Genomic DNA, 17,480 nt, shown 5'->3' on the forward strand with positions numbered 1-17,480 from the left:
GTCTGACCAGAACACCGCCGCGTTTCCCTCTTTTTCGGAGTCGTTTCCTTGGGTCGCTGCGTGCGATCCATTCCGTTGTCCTGTTTGTAAGGCAGAACACAGGATCCGCGTCGCGGAAAACATATTCTTGGTCGTACTGATGGTGAGTTGACGCTGATCTTATATTCAGTAGTTCTTCTCGACTGTATGTAATGAAACCTAAGATGACCTGGGGTACTAATGTAAGAAATAACACGTAAAAAAACAAAAAACTGCATAGTTTCCTAGGAACGCGAAGCGAGGCGGCCATCTCAGTCGGCGCCGGAAGACACGGGATACCTAGGAGGCTTATGGTTCTCACCCAACACTAGTAATTATGATAACTTCCGGATGCCGTCCTCCAACCCATCAGAGCTTTTGCAGCATGAACTGACATGTTTCCCACCCAATCAAAGGATCAGAGAATGAATATAGCACTGAAAGCATAAGCTACAGCTAGCACTGCAGTGCATAACATGTGGTGAGTAGTTGACTCAAAGAGAAAGGCAATAGTTGAACAGTTTACTTTTTTTTAAATAATCCAAAATGAAGGAGAAGCAAGAGAAAAATAGATAGACATTTCATTTTTTGGGTTTAGTTTCCGTTTCCATTTACTTAGCCAACAAATGCAGCTAGCTAGTTTAGCCTAGTGAAACAGCCTGCTCAAACAGAGGGATGCTATCTTAGCTAGCTGGCTATGACTATCCAAAGCAACACCGGAACTCTTCAAAGGTCAAGGTAAGCTTTTAGTTTTACTAATTTATTGCCTCCGGGGCCACCGGTGTATCTGCTTACTAACTGTACACTATAAAGTTACTGCATTATTGTAGCGAGTTCACTAACACTCTAGTTCTATTAGCTATTCTGACTATGATATTACTTTAGCTAATATGGTGACAGCTATGTAGGCTGTGTGAAGCGATTTGGCTTGAAAAGGTTTTTTCGCCTGGTCACATACAGTACATGCTGATTTGTTGTGCACTGAAGTCCACAAGCGAAGGTGAGAGGAGGAGAGCACATAGATGCGAGATGGAATGCAACGTGGCTGCTATGAAAGTGATCAATGTTTTTATGCGTGATCAGGTAAGTATTCATTCCACCGATTCTGTTGAAAAACCTTTCTTAAACGGCAGCAAATGGAACAAGACAGAGATAAACATACCTGAATTTGTCCAATAGAAACTCTCATTTGCAACTGTTGGACTAAAGTTTACACCCTGTATCAGCTAGATACAGGCATGTGTGTGTAAGGAGGTTTTGAATCTCATTGTCTGTACATGTGTCACTGTCTGTCACATCAAATTTGTCTCTTGACCTGTGTGCACCTATGCTGTAAACTTTAATTCATAGGCTATGTTGTAGCAACCTCATGATGTGTATAGGGAACATGAACATTTGAGTATCATGTAGTAGCCTAAACCTATCGCTGTTACACTGAACTGGGTGAATGGAATATGAATGACAGTCATCCAATATGATGTAATAGAAATAAGGCCATGCTCATGACAAACAAATAATCATCCTCCCTCGTCTTAAATGGCACCAACCGCCACTGGAAGAGGATGGGTTGAACTGTATTGTATTGTATTGAATATGAGCAGTACAAGCAGAAGTCTAAGGTGATGTATAATGTCATTATCGTATGAAAACTTCTTGTTATTTTGTTTAGTCAGAGAATATCAGATCAATCGAGAAAATATTAATAATAATTCAATGAATAGCTTTTGAATTATTGATGAAATTAATCATATATTCAATTCAGAATCAGAATAAGAGACTGTGTAATTGACTGTGTTACATCTAAGTCTGTCCTGCACTGTGTTTCAGGACTGGTGACCTAAACCCTTTCACAGGTCACACATGGAGTCCCATTCTGTATGCTTTCTAGGAATCATGTCTGTAAAACACTATACTACTATTCAGAGATTGGCAGAAAAATAACTTGACAAAATGAGGGGAAGAGGAGAGGAGGAACAATCCCGCTACCAAGGGCAGGGTCGCGCAGCCCCCTCGACCATCCAGTCATGAAGACACGACACATCGGGTGCTGCCTGCACTAGGGAGTAACGCAACGTCCACCCACATATATACATATGACAGCGAGTAGGATGATAGGACCACCTGTCATGTGGTCTCTCCAAGCGTATGTGTGTGTGTGAGTGGTGACCCAGCCTGCGGACCCAAATGCAGTGTGCTGATGCATTTTGGGGGTTTGTGCAGAGCCAGTGCTGCTGAAATGCGGTAACTTCGAAACAATGACCCAAAGCAGACTACAGAAGTAATCGAAACCACAAAAGCCAACCAAACATCCACATTCCTTTTTCACTTTGGTCGGCTTCTGGTGGTCTGTGTTACTTGGTTTGGCGGCGCGAGGTAAAAATGCATTCCCAAATTAATTCCACAAACAAGGCTGTACGCATAATTTCCTGACAAAACCCATAAAACTGTAAAACTAAAAACTGTAAAGACATGCAACTTCAAGTGTTCTACTTTGCTAGCCAGCACATTTCCTAGACAGGTGTGCGTTTCTTTCGCCTCAAGACATGCAACTTTAACATGTCTTGTCCCAGTTGTCTGATGATTTTATGTGTTGTTTATTTCATTTTCTGATTGGTGGAGTGCTACAGAGATGGTTGTCCTTCTAGAAGGTTCTCCCATCTCCACAGAGGACCTCTGGAGCTCTGTCAGAGTGAACATCACCTCCGTGACCAAGGCCCTTCTCCCCCGATTGCTCAGTTTGGCCCAGCAGCCAGCTCAAGGAAGAGTCCTGGTGGTTCCAAACTTCTTTCATTCAAGAATGAGGGAGGCCACTGTGTTCTTGAAGACCTACAATGCTGCAGAATGTTTTTGGTACAGATCCCCAGATCTGTGCTTCAACACAATCCTTTCTTGGAGCTTTACCGACAATTCCTTCGACCTCATGGCTTGGTTTTTGCTCTGACATGCACTGCCAACTGTGGGACCTTATATAGACAGGTGTGTGTCTTTCCAAATCATGTCCAATCAATTGAATTTACCATAGGTGGACTCCAATCAAGTTGTAGAAACATCTGAATGATGATCAATGGAAACAGGATGCACCTGAGCTCAATTCAAGTCTCATAGGAAAGGTTCTGAATACTTAGGTAAAAAAGGTATTTATGTTGTTTATATATAATACATTTGCAAAAAAAAACTGTTTTCACTGTCATTATGTCATTATTGTGTGTAGATTGATGAAGATTTGTATTTGTTTAATCAATTTTAGAATAAGGCTGTAACGTAGCAAAATGTGGAAAAAGGGAAGGGGTTTGAATACTTTTTGAATGCACTGTATGTGCAGATATGTGCATCACGTCACGACACCTGGAGGGGGGTGGAGACAATCATAAGGACAGGTGAAACAGATCAGGATGTGACACAAGTAAAAGTAACCCAGTAAAATACTACTTGAGTAGAAGTCTAAAAGTATTTGGTTTTAAATATACTTAAGTATCAAAAGTAAATGGAACTGCTAAACAGACGGCACAATTTTCTCATTTTTTATTGACTGATAGCAGGGGCACACTCCAACACTAAGACAAAATTAACAAACAAAGATCAGAGGCAGTAGGGATCACCATGTTTTCTTGATAAGTGTGTGAATTGGACTATTTTCCTGTCAAAATGTAAGGAGTACTTTTGGGCGTCAGCTGAAACTGTATGGCGTAAAAATGACATTATTTTCTCTAGGAATGTAGTGAAGTAAAAAAGTCATAAATAGTAAAGCAAAGTACAGATACCCCAAAAAACGACTTAAGTAGTACTTTAAAGTGTTTTTTCTTAAGTACTTTACACCACTGTTGGTTACATATGTGTAAGATTGGTGATTACTGCAAAGAAAGGAAAGGATTCTTGTTGACACTATTGGTTGAAACCGGTAGTATTCGAAATGGACACTTGCCAAACTCACCTGTCCATCTGCAAAACCCTCTGTACCGATGTAACGCTTGTCGTAGGTGGAAGGAGGTGAAGAGGGCCAAGGTGCAGCGTGGTACTTGTTCATAGTCAATTTAATAAAGAAACTGAACACTAGAACAAAAAAACAACAACGCAGAACAAACGAAACAGTTCTGTTTGGTGCAGACACACAAAGACAGAAAACAACTACCCACAAACACCAGGTGGGAACAGGCTACCTAAGTATGGTTCTCAATCAGAGACAACGATTGACAGCTGCCTCTGATTGGGAACCATACCAGGCCAAACACATAGAAATACAAACCTAGAACAAAACATAGAATACCCACCCACATCACACCCTGACCAAACAAAAGTATAGAAACATAAAAAGCAATCTACGGTCAGGGCGTGACAGTACCCCCCCCCCCCCCCCCAAAGGTGCGGACTCCGACCGCAAAACCTAAACCCATAGGGGATTGCGTTTAGGAATGTGTAATGTACACATACATGCTCCATGTTCAGCAGCCCAAAGCTTAGGTCTCTCCGGCTGAAGTGAATCAGCTCCTCCCTTCTGGCATAGTTCCAAAGCCAACACTAGAGAAACCTGAAGGGTGACTGCACGTTCACCTACACCCTGGCTGAGTGGAAATCTGGAATTAGATGAAATGGACTTGTCTAATGTGCTTGACCTCCCACAGAGTGCCTGACACAGATTTTACCTGAAGTATAGAGGGGGTGTGACACTATAATACATCCTGCCACGTCTTGGTATAGGTTGAAGTAGCCCCTAGTTATAATATTACGTGAGGTTTGCATCTACCCCACTAATGGTTAAGGTTAGGATTTGGAAAGGAACGCTGATCCTTGATCTGTATCTAGGGGAAACCTCCCCGGAGCCCAGATCTCTCACCCCAAAGGTGCGGACTCCGACCGCAAAACCTAAACCCATAGGGGAGGGTCTGGGTGGGCATCTGTCCGCGGTGGACCCCACTCCACCATAGTCTTGGCCCACTTAAGTGGCGCCTTTGGAGCGGCGACCCTCGCCGCCGACCTCGGACTGGGGACCCTTGCAGCGGGCCCCAAATAGACGGGAGACTCCTGCGGCGCCGGAGTGAAGGGCAGCTCCGGCAGCTCCTAACTGACGGGCGGCTCCGGCAGCTCCTGGCTGACGGGCGGGGTACCAGCAAGCAAGCAGCACAGAGCTCCCCGAAAAGGTCAGGGACAAAGTTGTGGATAAGTACAGATCAGGGTTGGGTTATAAAAAAATATCTGAAACTTTTGAACATCCCACAGAACACCATTAAATCCATTATTAAAAAATGGAAAGAATATGGCACCACAACAAACATGCCAAGAGAGGGCCGCCCACCAAAAATCACAGATCAGGCTAGGAGGGCCTTAATCAGAGAGGCAACAAAGAGACCAAAGATAACCCTGAAGGAGCTGCAAAGCTCCACAGCGGAAATTGGAGTATCTGTCCATAGGACCACTTTAAGCTGTACACTCCACAGAGCTGGGCTTTACGGAAGAGTGGCCAGGAAAAAGCCACTGCTTAAAGAATAAAATAGGAAAACATTTGGTGTTTGCCAAAAGGCATGTGGGGGGAGTCATATGGAAGACGGTACTCTGGTCAGATGAGACTAAAAATGAGCATTTTGGCCATCAAGGAAAATGTTATTTCTGGTGCAAACCCAACACCTCTCATCACCCTGAGAATTCCATCCCCACAGTGAAGCATGGTGGTGGCAGTATCATGCTGTGGGGAAGTTTTTCATCAGCAGGGACTGGAAAACTGGTCAGAATTGAAGGAATGATGGATGGCACTTAATACAGCGAAATTCTTGAGGGGAACCTGTTTCAGTCTTCCAGAGATTAGAGACTAGGACGGAGGTTCACCTTTCAGCAGAACAATGACCCTAAGCATACTGCTAAAACAACACTCAAATGGTTTAAGGGGAACATTTAAATGTCTTGGAATGGCCTAGTCAAAGCCCAGACCTCAATCCAATTGAGAATCTGTGGTAAGACAAAGATTGATGTACGCCAGCAGAACCCATCCAACTTGAAGGAGCAGGAGCCACGCCAGTGGCTTGATGTGCCAAGATTATAGAGCCATACCCCAAGAGACCTGCAGCTGTAATTGCTGCAAAAGGTGGCTCTACAAAGTATTGACTTTGGGGGGGGGGGTTGAATTGTTATGCACGCTCAAGTTTTCAATTTTTCTTGTCTTATTTCTTGTTTGTTTCACAATATTACATGTATTAAGTATTACATGTATTTAAGTATTGTTGTTGTTGTAGTGGGGACAGTAAACATAGTCATCTCTAAAAATGATACTTTAAGGAAAATGGTTGTTTAAATTTGTATTTGTTATTTTTATGTTTAGCTCACATAATATAATTTAAAAGTATGCATTAAGGTCTCTGATATAATAAATGTGTCAAAATAATTGTAGACATTAATAAATGCATTTCTATAACTTCCTAAATATGTTTTACAATGGTGGTGGAGAGCCAAGATGGAGGCAAGGTGGCTTCAACACAGCGCCACCTATCAATCATCTTGTGCAGGGGTATTCAACTCTTACCCTACCAGGTCTGGAACCCGCTGGTTTTCTGTTTTGCCTGATAATTAATTGCACCCTCTTGGTGTCCCAGATCGAAATCAGTCCCTGATTAGAGGGGGGAAATGAAAAAACGCAGTGGACCTGGCTCGGAGGTCCAGAATTGAGATTGAAGGATCTAGTGTATATATAAATCATTGGTACTGTTTGGTATAGCCAAAGGATTCAGACCCTACCGTTACGCTTGTTTACACTGAGCTGCACTGGGGTTGGAATGCCATCATGGTTACATTAAGACACTGCTGAGTCAGCGCAAGATATGGGTTGGAAATCTACCTTAATGCATGGATGGGATAAGGCACTATACTCAAAACGTTACTTTTGTTCAAACTCCTACATCGAGAAGATTGAAATACTGCTAGTGTTTTCTGAAAAACGCCCTTTTCGCCCTCAATATGCATGTGCCTGTCAAAGTATTTGCTTTGCAACAATTCCGCAATTAAAGAGTTTGTTGTCAAACTGCAGAGTCTGGTGTCCAACATGAGTTCTGGAAGGAAATGTGAGTTTGTACAGCCTTCCCCACCAACAACTACTGCACTCTCCAGGGACATACTGTAACTAACTAACCGGTTGAACGAGTGTTTTTGAAACAAGAAGTAGGCTAATTATTATTGGAAAGAGGCTCTCTGGTCTACCAATAATGTTTGGTTCAACAATATGTCAAATGTAGCCTAATTGATAACTGTTCATTCATGAGCATGTGCTGAAATCTGTCTTTGCTCTTTGTTTCAGTGTTCAGACTGGGGAACACTGTGAACTTCATTGAGGAAGCCAGGCAGACCTTGTAGCTCTCTGACCCTGTGCTGCGTTTCTGCCTTACTGTGGCCAACCTCCAACGGCCCTTTGCTTTATCTGCAACAATTTGCTCTGGGCCAGAAATGTTGGCATTGTCTATGATATCAACAAGGAGCAGTGGAGCTTGAATGCCTCTCGTTGCTACTTCTTGCCAAGAAGTTAAGAGTCTAACTAGAGATGTTTACGTTATTACCCAGATTACGGTTCAGAGAACCAAAAATAGGCTGTTTCAACAGAAAATGGATCAGCACCTCAAAGACAGACCCGATCATGCTTTTCTGCTCCTGCTTAGTCTTAAAAGACATCCCTCGGTTGCCCTCAACACACTGAAAAACATTTGATATTTCCATTTCACTGGACAGGTTGGGCGTTTACCGGTCAAACCCAGGGGTGGTGGGCTTTTGTGGGATAATGTCACCCCAGTTTGAAAATTAAACCATAACCTAGAGTTAACGGTAAATGAATGGAGCTAGAGTTATTAAATGAAGAGAAGCTATATACAGTATCATGAGCAGATGCCGGTACTAAGGTTTGTAGTCAAACACTGGTCAGAGAGAATTTAGCACGGGTTCCTTACTTTGAATATCACTACAGGTGAAGCTTGGTGTTGGCAGAAGTTCACTGTTGATAGCAACCCCTTCAGATAGTTAAACTGTTTGGAGCTTAAAGGGCAAATACTTTCATGTGTATTTTATGAGTAGCTTTCATTTTTTAAATCACCTCATTTTTTAATGATTACTGTTGGGACCAGAAACAGCTCACTGATTGACACATCGGTATCATTAGACATCTTTAAATTAGTAGATTATAAAGGGAACTTTGCAGTAGTTTAGGAATCACAAAGACAGAGACTGGACAGGGATCTTAGTAAACGTTATTGTTTACTAGTGTATGATTGAACTTAGTGCACTGTAGTTGGGTGCCATAATGCTTTATTTTACAGAAATTTGACGGATCAAGAGTTGCATGAAGAGTTGCACCTGTATGGCCTTATCATTAGTTATAGATAATTTCTGTTCATTGTGAGGAAAATATAGTTAAGTTCAAATGTCTATGCAAATCATGTATTCCATAATAGAAAAGCATTATTAATACAGTAGATTTCTATGCATAATGCAATGTATGTAACAAAATGGGTTGAATGAGATTTTTAAAAAACTGTTCAATAAGAAAATAAAGAGATCCGATGGACTTTTATGCAATTATTCACAATGCTGATGTAAAGGTACACTTATTTGAAGTCCTGAGTTGAACAAAGTTAAAAAATAAAATAACTTGGTTAATTACCAAGCAGTTTGATAAATGTGGCCCCTGGGACTGAAACATATTGAGAAACACTCAAATGTAGAGGACTAATTTGGGGTTGAAATCTTTCATTTGGAGAAAATATTTGTCCTTCTTTGCTTAATTGATTTGATCTAAAGTATTGTAGGGAAGTGTGATGCACATTCGCGATTCAATATGATGATCAGTTTGTGGTGCAAGGATTCCCCAAAAAGTGCTGAAACACTGCCACCATAAGGAAATATATAGCAATTTATAAAACAGACAATTATTGATGAAAAGAGCTTTATTTATTTTTTCAGAGACATTAATACATTTTCTAGTATTTTTCTAGAGGAAAAGTTGGTGATAAAGCATCCCCCACAGACAATTGCAAATATATGCATATATATATATATATATATTACATTTACCTTTCGCCAAGTAGAGGCTTCTTGTCTGTCTTCAATAGACTGAGGATTTGGGCAAAGAAGGAAGCAAAAAAAAAAGAATAGTTACACAAATTTGTTCTCAAAAGTCGACAATCTGTAGTGATTTATACTAGACAAGATATTTTATTTCACATTTCTATTGAGACATTTAATTGACCAATATCAACAAAGTAAATGCACCAGCAACAGCGAGACAATAAACAAAAACATATTCTAGAGTTGTTTGATTTGTAAGCAATATGCACATTAAATGGCATTTTGCATTTCAAGAGCACATTGTAGCTGTCTTAACAGTTTTCAAAGACCTTTAGCCACAAAGCTGTAGTCCTACACATGAAAAATAAAATTTAGGGACCAATAATTTGAGTACATATATTTTGTTTCACCTGCGTGTCATGCAATCAAATCAATTATGAAAGATAACATTATGTTAAAGCCAATGTGACTCAGATTTTCCTATTAGAAGGCACCTCGCTAACTCCTGCGTATATCACAATTGGCACTTATTCAGATGAATATGGCTCAGTCCAATACTGCACACAGAGACAGTGGTCTGTACTAGTCTCACATCTGGTCATGCGCTTTCCAGAATACCACAGTCAGTAGCATATATTTAATTTATTACATTTAGAATTCAACAATAAAAAAAGAACCCAAACTGTGACAGAAGAACTTCCACTATGTGTACATGTCAGGGATGAATCTAGCCCAGTCAAGCACTTCTGAGAGACCTTTCGGACATATTTCTATACGGAGCTCTGAAACCATGTGGTTTGTGACAGTGGTGAAGAATGGTAATGGATGAAAAAAAGGCCCTTAACATAGTCACAATTCATTTTCTATACTCCATTCAACATTATCAAACAGATATCCACAGAGCACTCATGAGGGAAAGGAACAGAAATGAACCTATCACAAACAAAAAAAGAATTAAGGCCTAGATTCAATCGGATCAAGCGTTAAGCGGTGACAGCAGACACCCGCATAGCGGATGTTGTGGGCCCTCAGAGGTGGAACTGCATAGGAACCTTCAAATCGGTGAGCAGCTGCTCTTGCAACCATTGTCACAAAGCCACAACCGCCCCACTCGCGTTAGATGTTCAGAAGGAGAAAGTGTAGGTTATACAGGAATAATTACGCTCAACTTGAAAAATCGTTAAACTAAATAATGAGGGTTTCTATCATCATAATCAAGGTGCACATTACATCACACGTTACACTGTTCCATAGTGTAAACAAGACGGCATGAGATTTCTGTTAATGCGACTCCGTGTAGTCAATTGCAATGTTGGCTTTATCTATAATGCAGGGAGCCACTTGTGGATTTGACAGCTCTAACAGCTCCACCTCATAGACTGTCAAAACAAACGCTATGCGGATGTTCGCTAAAGCAGATCTGATTGAATCGAGCCCCAACTCACATGGTAGAGGAATAGATCAACAATGTAAAAAGACGTGCAGACATATAAGACGCAGTATTGAAAGCATTACACATTAACATAAATTATGCATTTCCTTCAACCCCCAAAAATGTGAACTAAAATACATGATCCTAAAACATTATATTAAATTGAGCAGATTAAAAAAAGAGAGATTACATTACATTTCAGAAAGTCAATATCAGAGACATGAAAATGTGTTCATGGTGTGTTAAGGCAAAATGAACTATCTTCCCTTTACATTTAAGACAGCAATTAAGTAGCAAGATAGTGTACACAGACACTCACATTGATTTCATTACTGCTTACGAGTAGTCACTGTATTTGAAAAAATATATATCTTCAAGCCACAGATAATCAAAGTGAACTGTATGAAATCCCAGGTGATGACAACAGGTACACCCAGAGAGGTTCAGTTAATGTGGTCCAGTTTGTGTAAATGCATCTACTGTAGACAAATACATCCAGTAGCCCAATGTTGTAATGGAACATTCACTGATTCAAACTGAAAATAAACTGTCCCATCTTTGCTGAGGTGAAATCTAGTAGACTGCTACAGCAACATTAAGAAATACAATGTCACCAATGGTTACCACAGCATTTTCCTACAGAGCAGTTTCAACAGCAAGAGTGAAGAAGTTCACACAAGTCAGAAAATAGGTTTCTGAGATCTCATGTTTGAACTATGATTCATCTCGGATCTATCTAACCTAAACCAGGTTGAAATCCAAAGAGACCAAAAGCTTCAAAATATTGCATTTCATCACTGCATGGGAGCAATCCTGCTTCCTTCTGGGCTGATAGAATACATCACACAGGCACAAGCTTTGTAATATAAAAATGGCTTTTGGAAGTACTGTTACATGCTCCGGCATTGGACTATTGATCAAGGTAATAAAATATTCATTAATATTGTATGAACTGTATTACTATCATCAAAAGGTCAGAGAATACTGGCTCAAACAATGAGAGTAATTTATCCAGAAGGATAAGAAGGTAATAGAATGCCATAACAATCCAAAAATATTACTTTGGCGTTTGATTGCAGTTCTATTTCAGATTAGTGTTCTTTCAGTAATGATGTAGTGGTTTAAACAGAAACATGGGAGTATACTGTATGACCAAGATGGCATTTTACTATATCATACAAATATCAAGATTCATAAACATTTTCTTCAGCATAGAGGGGGCGGTTGTTTCCAATCCCATGGCCCATATTTGATGAAGCAGAATGGCTCAATTACTGCAAACGGGAACTACAGACTGAACGTGAAATGTGGGTCAGAGGCGAATGTATAGGAGATTTGACTGGCATGTCTGATTAATGACATGTACTGTATCATCAACTTTAACAAATAGAGAAATGATCAACTCAACCAGTTCACTTCTTGTTCATAGAGGTCTGAGATATTGCCACACAACATTGCATATCTTCCAGCGTCCCCTAATCTTAATCCAGTGATTTACAACCCTCTCTATAGAAATCAAGATCTTATATCACTATTTTACATCTATACATTCAGTGAAACAACAAACCGCAAATTGTACTGGGTACTTAAATATAGCATGGATAGAAGACTGGGTGTGAAGAGCATTTATTCTCATCTGTCCTTATGATTGTACCATCAAACTAAGTCTTTCTGTGTAGTCATGGCAATAGACCAAACGTTAAAAGCACTGGGCAGGAGAGTTCATGTACATTAACATTATGGATAGAAAAATACATTTGGCTTAAATTGCCAGCCGTTACAACAACACTGGTCCTCAAAAATGATTCATTTGATCACGTGTCGCTGGTCTTGGCCCACTTCATATAAGAGAACCTCTCTCCTCTCTTCCATCAACACTTGGAGGAATAAAGTGAATGTGTGATTCATATGTGATTAAAGTCCTTAACACTCCAGACCCAGGCTCGGCTGGTCAGTCTTTTGGTCCTGGGGAGTCTTTTGGTCAGTTGATAAAATAGCACCCTGTGGAAGCAGGGTGCAGGCCAGTCACTATGAAGGGGCCTGGATACGGTCATAGTCCAGGATCAGACCTTTGATGTGAGACAGTTTCTGATGCAGATACTCGCATCGCTTCTTCTCTTCCCGGTAACCAGGAAACTTCTGCAAAGACAAGGCAGAGGGCCGTCAGAGAGCTGGCATTATGGTGGCATTGACAAAGTAGAGGGGCGTGTAGCGTATGGGAAAATATTATCCTCAGAGGTGTAAGGAATTAAGTAAAAATACTTTAAAGTACTACTTCAGTAGTTTTTGGGGTGGTATCTATACTTTACTATTCATATTTTGGACTATTTTTTACTTCAATACATTCCTAAAGAAAGTAATGTACTGTACTTTTTACTCTATACATTTTCCCTGACACCCAAAAGTACTCATTACATTTTGCTTAGCAGGACAGGAAAATGGTCCAATTGCCACACTTATCAAGATAACATCCCTGGTCCTCCCTACTGCCTCTGATCTGGCAGACTCACTAAACACACATGCTTCATTTGTAAATTATGTCTGAGTGTTGGAGTGTGCCCCTGGCTATCCGTAAAATTAAATCATAATAAGAAAATAGTGCCATCTGGTTTGCTTAATATAAGGCATTTGAAATGATTTATACTTTTACATTTGATACTTCAGTATATTTTAGCAATTCTATTTATATTAGAATAATTAAGCATATTTAAAACAAAATACCTTTAGCCTTTTACTCAAGTAGTATTTTATTGGATGACTTACAATTTTACTTGAGTCATTTTCTATTCAGGTATCTTTAGTTTTACCCCATTATGACAGTTGGGTACTTTTTCCTACACAGTTGATCCTAATAACAACATTAATATCACTGGTATGAGTCAAAGTTCTTTGTGATAACCATACAGTCTATAGTAGATAAGAAAGGCTATAAAATAATTCAATAATACTCCCTGCTCATGCATTTCTTACCTTCTTATATTTTCTGTATTTCTGCAGTATTTGGTCCTCCATGAGCTGTAACGGAAGAAAAATACAAGACATTTAGTAAGCCCTTGAAAGTTCATCAAGCCAGGTCTTTAAATGTTTAAACAGAAGGTGTTTTGTTTTGTGTATGGAAGTGACATCAGTTCCTTGCTCATACCTTGTATTCCTGTGTACCGGGGGAGAGAGTGTTGATCTTTGAGCCCAGCTGAACAAACATCTCAGTGATGGTACCGATCCGGTGATGTAGGGCCCTGTACTCATCATACTCCGCACAGAAATCCTCCTTGTACTGTTTCCGTTGCTCTGAGGCTGTGATGATGTTGTACTTTCTGGAAAGAGAGACATTAACATCTTGTGAGCTGTCATTTCAACAACCACAGGCCCATGGCATCCACCCACTATGGTCTGGTCTAGTCTGGCCAGCTGTGACAGGCAACGTGGAATGGCCACATCAGGAGGTAGAAATAGACAGGTTAGCTGACAACGTCACGAAAACGATGCGCACACTTCGACGGGTCAGAAGACTGTGCATTGTTGTGATTCTGGATGGCCAGATACAGTAGTTAGCAATAATGACAAAAAGCTGCCATGTGGGGAAGCATAGGTGGCTTGTTTCAGGTCATTGTATCTTGTTACCATGTCTTGTTTCGAGGTGTTTTGACTGATACCATGTCTATGCTAATATGGCAAAAATTTGCTAGCTAGCTAACCAACAACTGTAATGATGTAGTAATATAATAGTAATATATGCCATTTAGCAGACGCTTTTATCCAAAGCGACTTACAGTCATGTGTGCATACATTCTACGCATGTATTTTAATTTAATTTAATTTCACCTTTATTAAACCAGGTAGGCCAGTTGAGAACAAGTTCTCAATTACAACTGCGACCTGGCCAAGATAGAGCAAAGCAGTGCGACACAGACAACACAGAGTTACACGTGGGATAAACAAATGTACAGTCAATAACACAATAAGAAAAGTATATATACATTGTGTGAAAATGTAGTAAGATAAGGGAGGTAAGGCAATAAATAGGCCATAGTGGCAAAATAATTACAATTTATCAATTAAACACTGGAGTGAAAGACGTGCAGAAGATGAATGTGCAAGTAGAGATACTGGGGTGCAAAGGAGCAAATAACAACATGGGGATGAGGTAGTTGGGTGGGCTATTTACAGATGGGCTGTGTACAGGTGCAATGATCTGTAAGCTGCTCTGACAGCTGATGCTTAAAGTTAGAGAGGGAGATATGAGTCTCCAGCTTCAGTGATTTTTTGCTATTTGTTCCAGTAATTGACAGCAGAGAACTGGAAGGAAAGGTGGCCAAAGAGGAATTGGCTTTGGGGGTGACCAGTGAAATATATGTGCTACGGGTGGGTGCTGCTATGGTGACCAGTGAGTGGAGATAAGGCTTTACCTAGCAGAGACTTGTAGATGACCTTTAGCCAGTGGGTTTGGCGACAAATATGAAGTGAGGGCCAGCCAACGAGAGCATACAGGTCGCAGTGGTGGGTAGTATATGGGGCTTTGGTGACAAAATGGATGGCACTGTGATAGACTATATCCAATTAGCTGAGTAGAGTGTTGGAAGCTATTTTGTAAATGACATCGCCGAAGTCAAGGATCGGTAGGATACTCAGTTTTACGAGGGTATGTTTGGTAGCATGACTGAAGGCAGCTTTGTTGCGAAATAGGAAGCTGATTCTAGATTTAATTTTGGAGCTGCTTAATGTGAGTCTGGAAGGAGAGTTTACAGTCTAACCAGACACCTAGGTATTTTTAGTTGTCCACATCTAAGTCAGAAGCGTCCCGAGTAGGGATACTAGACGGGCAGGCGGGTGCGGGCAGCGATCGGTTGAAGAGCATGCATTTATAGTTTTGCTTGCATTTAAGAGCAGTTGGAGGCCACGGAAGGAGTGTTGTATTGCATTGAAGCTCGTCTGGAGGTTTGTTAACACAGTGTCCAAAGAAGGGCCAGAAATTACCAGAATATACAGTATTTGAGAGAAAACAAGTGCTCATTGTGGACACATTTATATTATGTTTTCAATAAACATTGGAGATTAAATATAGTTTCCATATAATAATCTAAACCATCCCTGCATGTTTTATGCCACGTAGCATGCGTAAAATAAACACCTTAAACTAGATCCCCTACATAATGATCTTGATTAGAAGAAGAAAAAACTATCAGGGGAGGTTCAACCAAATCAGTAAATGTGGAGGAGTTAAGATGGCGTGTTGCTTTGTTAACGTCCAAAGTGAAAGTTGTGCCACAGGCTCTCTTTCCATTTCCCCTGAAAACCAGAACATCCAGGACTCAGAGGCTACTAATCAACCAACCCATCTATAAAAACATGCATTCATCTCTCCAGCAGGTGGCACTGCAGATTAGCAGAATGATTGGCCTTTGACTCAGCAATGATTTCACAGAGATGTGTTCTCAAGATGTGGAAATGTAAGACATTAGATCATTTGTTTTCTAAGTCATTCTCTGTGAAGCTCTGTTATTACTGAACATGTGACAGACCATTTAAACGTTCACATTTTCCACTATTTATGTGAATATTTTCAATCTGAATCCAGACCTTTTTGAACAAATCACATTCCTTTCACAACAAAAGTGGTTAAAGTAGTCATACCATTAAAGAAAACATTGAAGCAACAGATGTTAGTAACAGAACCTGAGACTTTGAAAGCACATACTGGCTTCACTTCTGCCATGTTTACAGTTTGAATGGGCTTCAAATAACAGATTAACCTAGCAGCACCACTCAGCAACCCAGGGCAATTCTGGAGGACTTATGAATGAAGCAGTGTGTTTGAACTTACATGAAATAGTCGGGCAGCTCTTCTGGTGACGTACGAGTGACAGGTGTTTTAGCCCCCTCGTGGTCTGGAGATAAACACAAGCAGAGGAAAAAAAGGTTAATGTAATCTGCCAATGCAAACGTGACAAAGCTCATATCATACTAAGGCTGATGGAGTCGTTTATCAGTGCTACTGATAAGAGACCTGCTCCAAGGCAGGCGGTGACGCCAGCAGCGCCCCAGATTGGTAGGCAGAGCAGCCTGCTGACTCGATGGACCGTGGGTCACCCAGCTGTTCCACAGTCAATCATGTACACACTAGCCAGGGAACGGAATGGGGGTTGCTCGTGGAAAGGGAAAGGGGATACCTAGTCAGTTGTACAACTCAATGCCTTCAACTGAAATGTGTCTTCCTCATTTAACCCAACCCGTCTGAATCAGAGAGGTGGGGGGGGCTGCCTTAATCGACATCCACGTCTTCGGTGCTGAAGCTACATACACAGCACCCTTTCCACTGGAAATGTGTATTCAGCTCACTGATTTAGTGTCACTCTGTTGAAAACCTACAGCATTTCACCATGAGCCTTCTAGATAAGTCACATAACCTATTTGGGATAGGTTCCTTTGAAGTTTCATAATACTTTTCCAAATGAGGTAGTAGTTTTCCTACTGCAATAAATATGAGTAATAAAAACATACATTTTGACTGTGATCTTTGCTATGTTGTATATGCAGAGAGTGTTTGACAATATTTATGTATATATGGAAAGTGTTTATTCGTATGTATACAAATACCGGGCAGTCTATGCTGTAATCTTGTTGGCTCAAATAAACGGAGTAGGTGCTTCTTCTAATGATTAAACTGCTCTGATTTCCATGTGTGCATAGGCCAGAAGTTGTGTACATCAGGGATCCCGTTAGGAAAACAGATATTTGACCGGTAGCGTATTAATTTACCGGACATTTGAGAGATTTACCGGACCCATGTGCATTGGTATACGTAACCTGATTAGGGCGTCCACCCACAATGCTTAGAATGACAGAAATCACCTTTAGATTATAGTCATTCCTATTAACAGAACATGCAAGTCAAGGATGCAACATTGTCGAAGTCTGATGTGCACTTTGTAGATGTTAGAATAACTGTCCACATTTACTTTCCTCGGACAACAAGACGAGTAACGAGAAGCAAAATCACTAG

At 40.6% G+C, this 17,480-nt stretch overlaps 1 protein-coding gene and 1 pseudogene across 1 annotated transcript in view; one reads left to right on the plus strand and one right to left on the minus strand.

The window, feature by feature from the left end:
- Window positions 1–1,047: 1,047 nt before the first annotated feature.
- Window positions 1,048–7,792, plus strand: LOC124042859 (annotated as a pseudogene).
- Window positions 7,793–8,909: 1,117 nt separating this feature from the next.
- Window positions 8,910–17,480, minus strand: part of LOC124036348 (RNA polymerase II elongation factor ELL2) — a 44,406-nt gene continuing 35,835 nt past the window's right edge. Inside the window, exons 9-12 of the mRNA XM_046350818.1 lie at window positions 16,302–16,365; window positions 13,623–13,794; window positions 13,451–13,495; window positions 8,910–12,619 (exon numbers count right to left, since the gene is read on the minus strand). Of these exons, the coding sequence (XP_046206774.1) occupies window positions 12,509–12,619; window positions 13,451–13,495; window positions 13,623–13,794; window positions 16,302–16,365 (392 nt within the window). The 3' untranslated portion in view covers window positions 8,910–12,508. The remainder of the gene's footprint in view (window positions 12,620–13,450; window positions 13,496–13,622; window positions 13,795–16,301; window positions 16,366–17,480) is intronic.

Source organism: Oncorhynchus gorbuscha, linkage group LG01, assembly GCF_021184085.1.
Source record: "Oncorhynchus gorbuscha isolate QuinsamMale2020 ecotype Even-year linkage group LG01, OgorEven_v1.0, whole genome shotgun sequence".
NCBI lineage: Eukaryota > Metazoa > Chordata > Actinopteri > Salmoniformes > Salmonidae > Oncorhynchus > Oncorhynchus gorbuscha.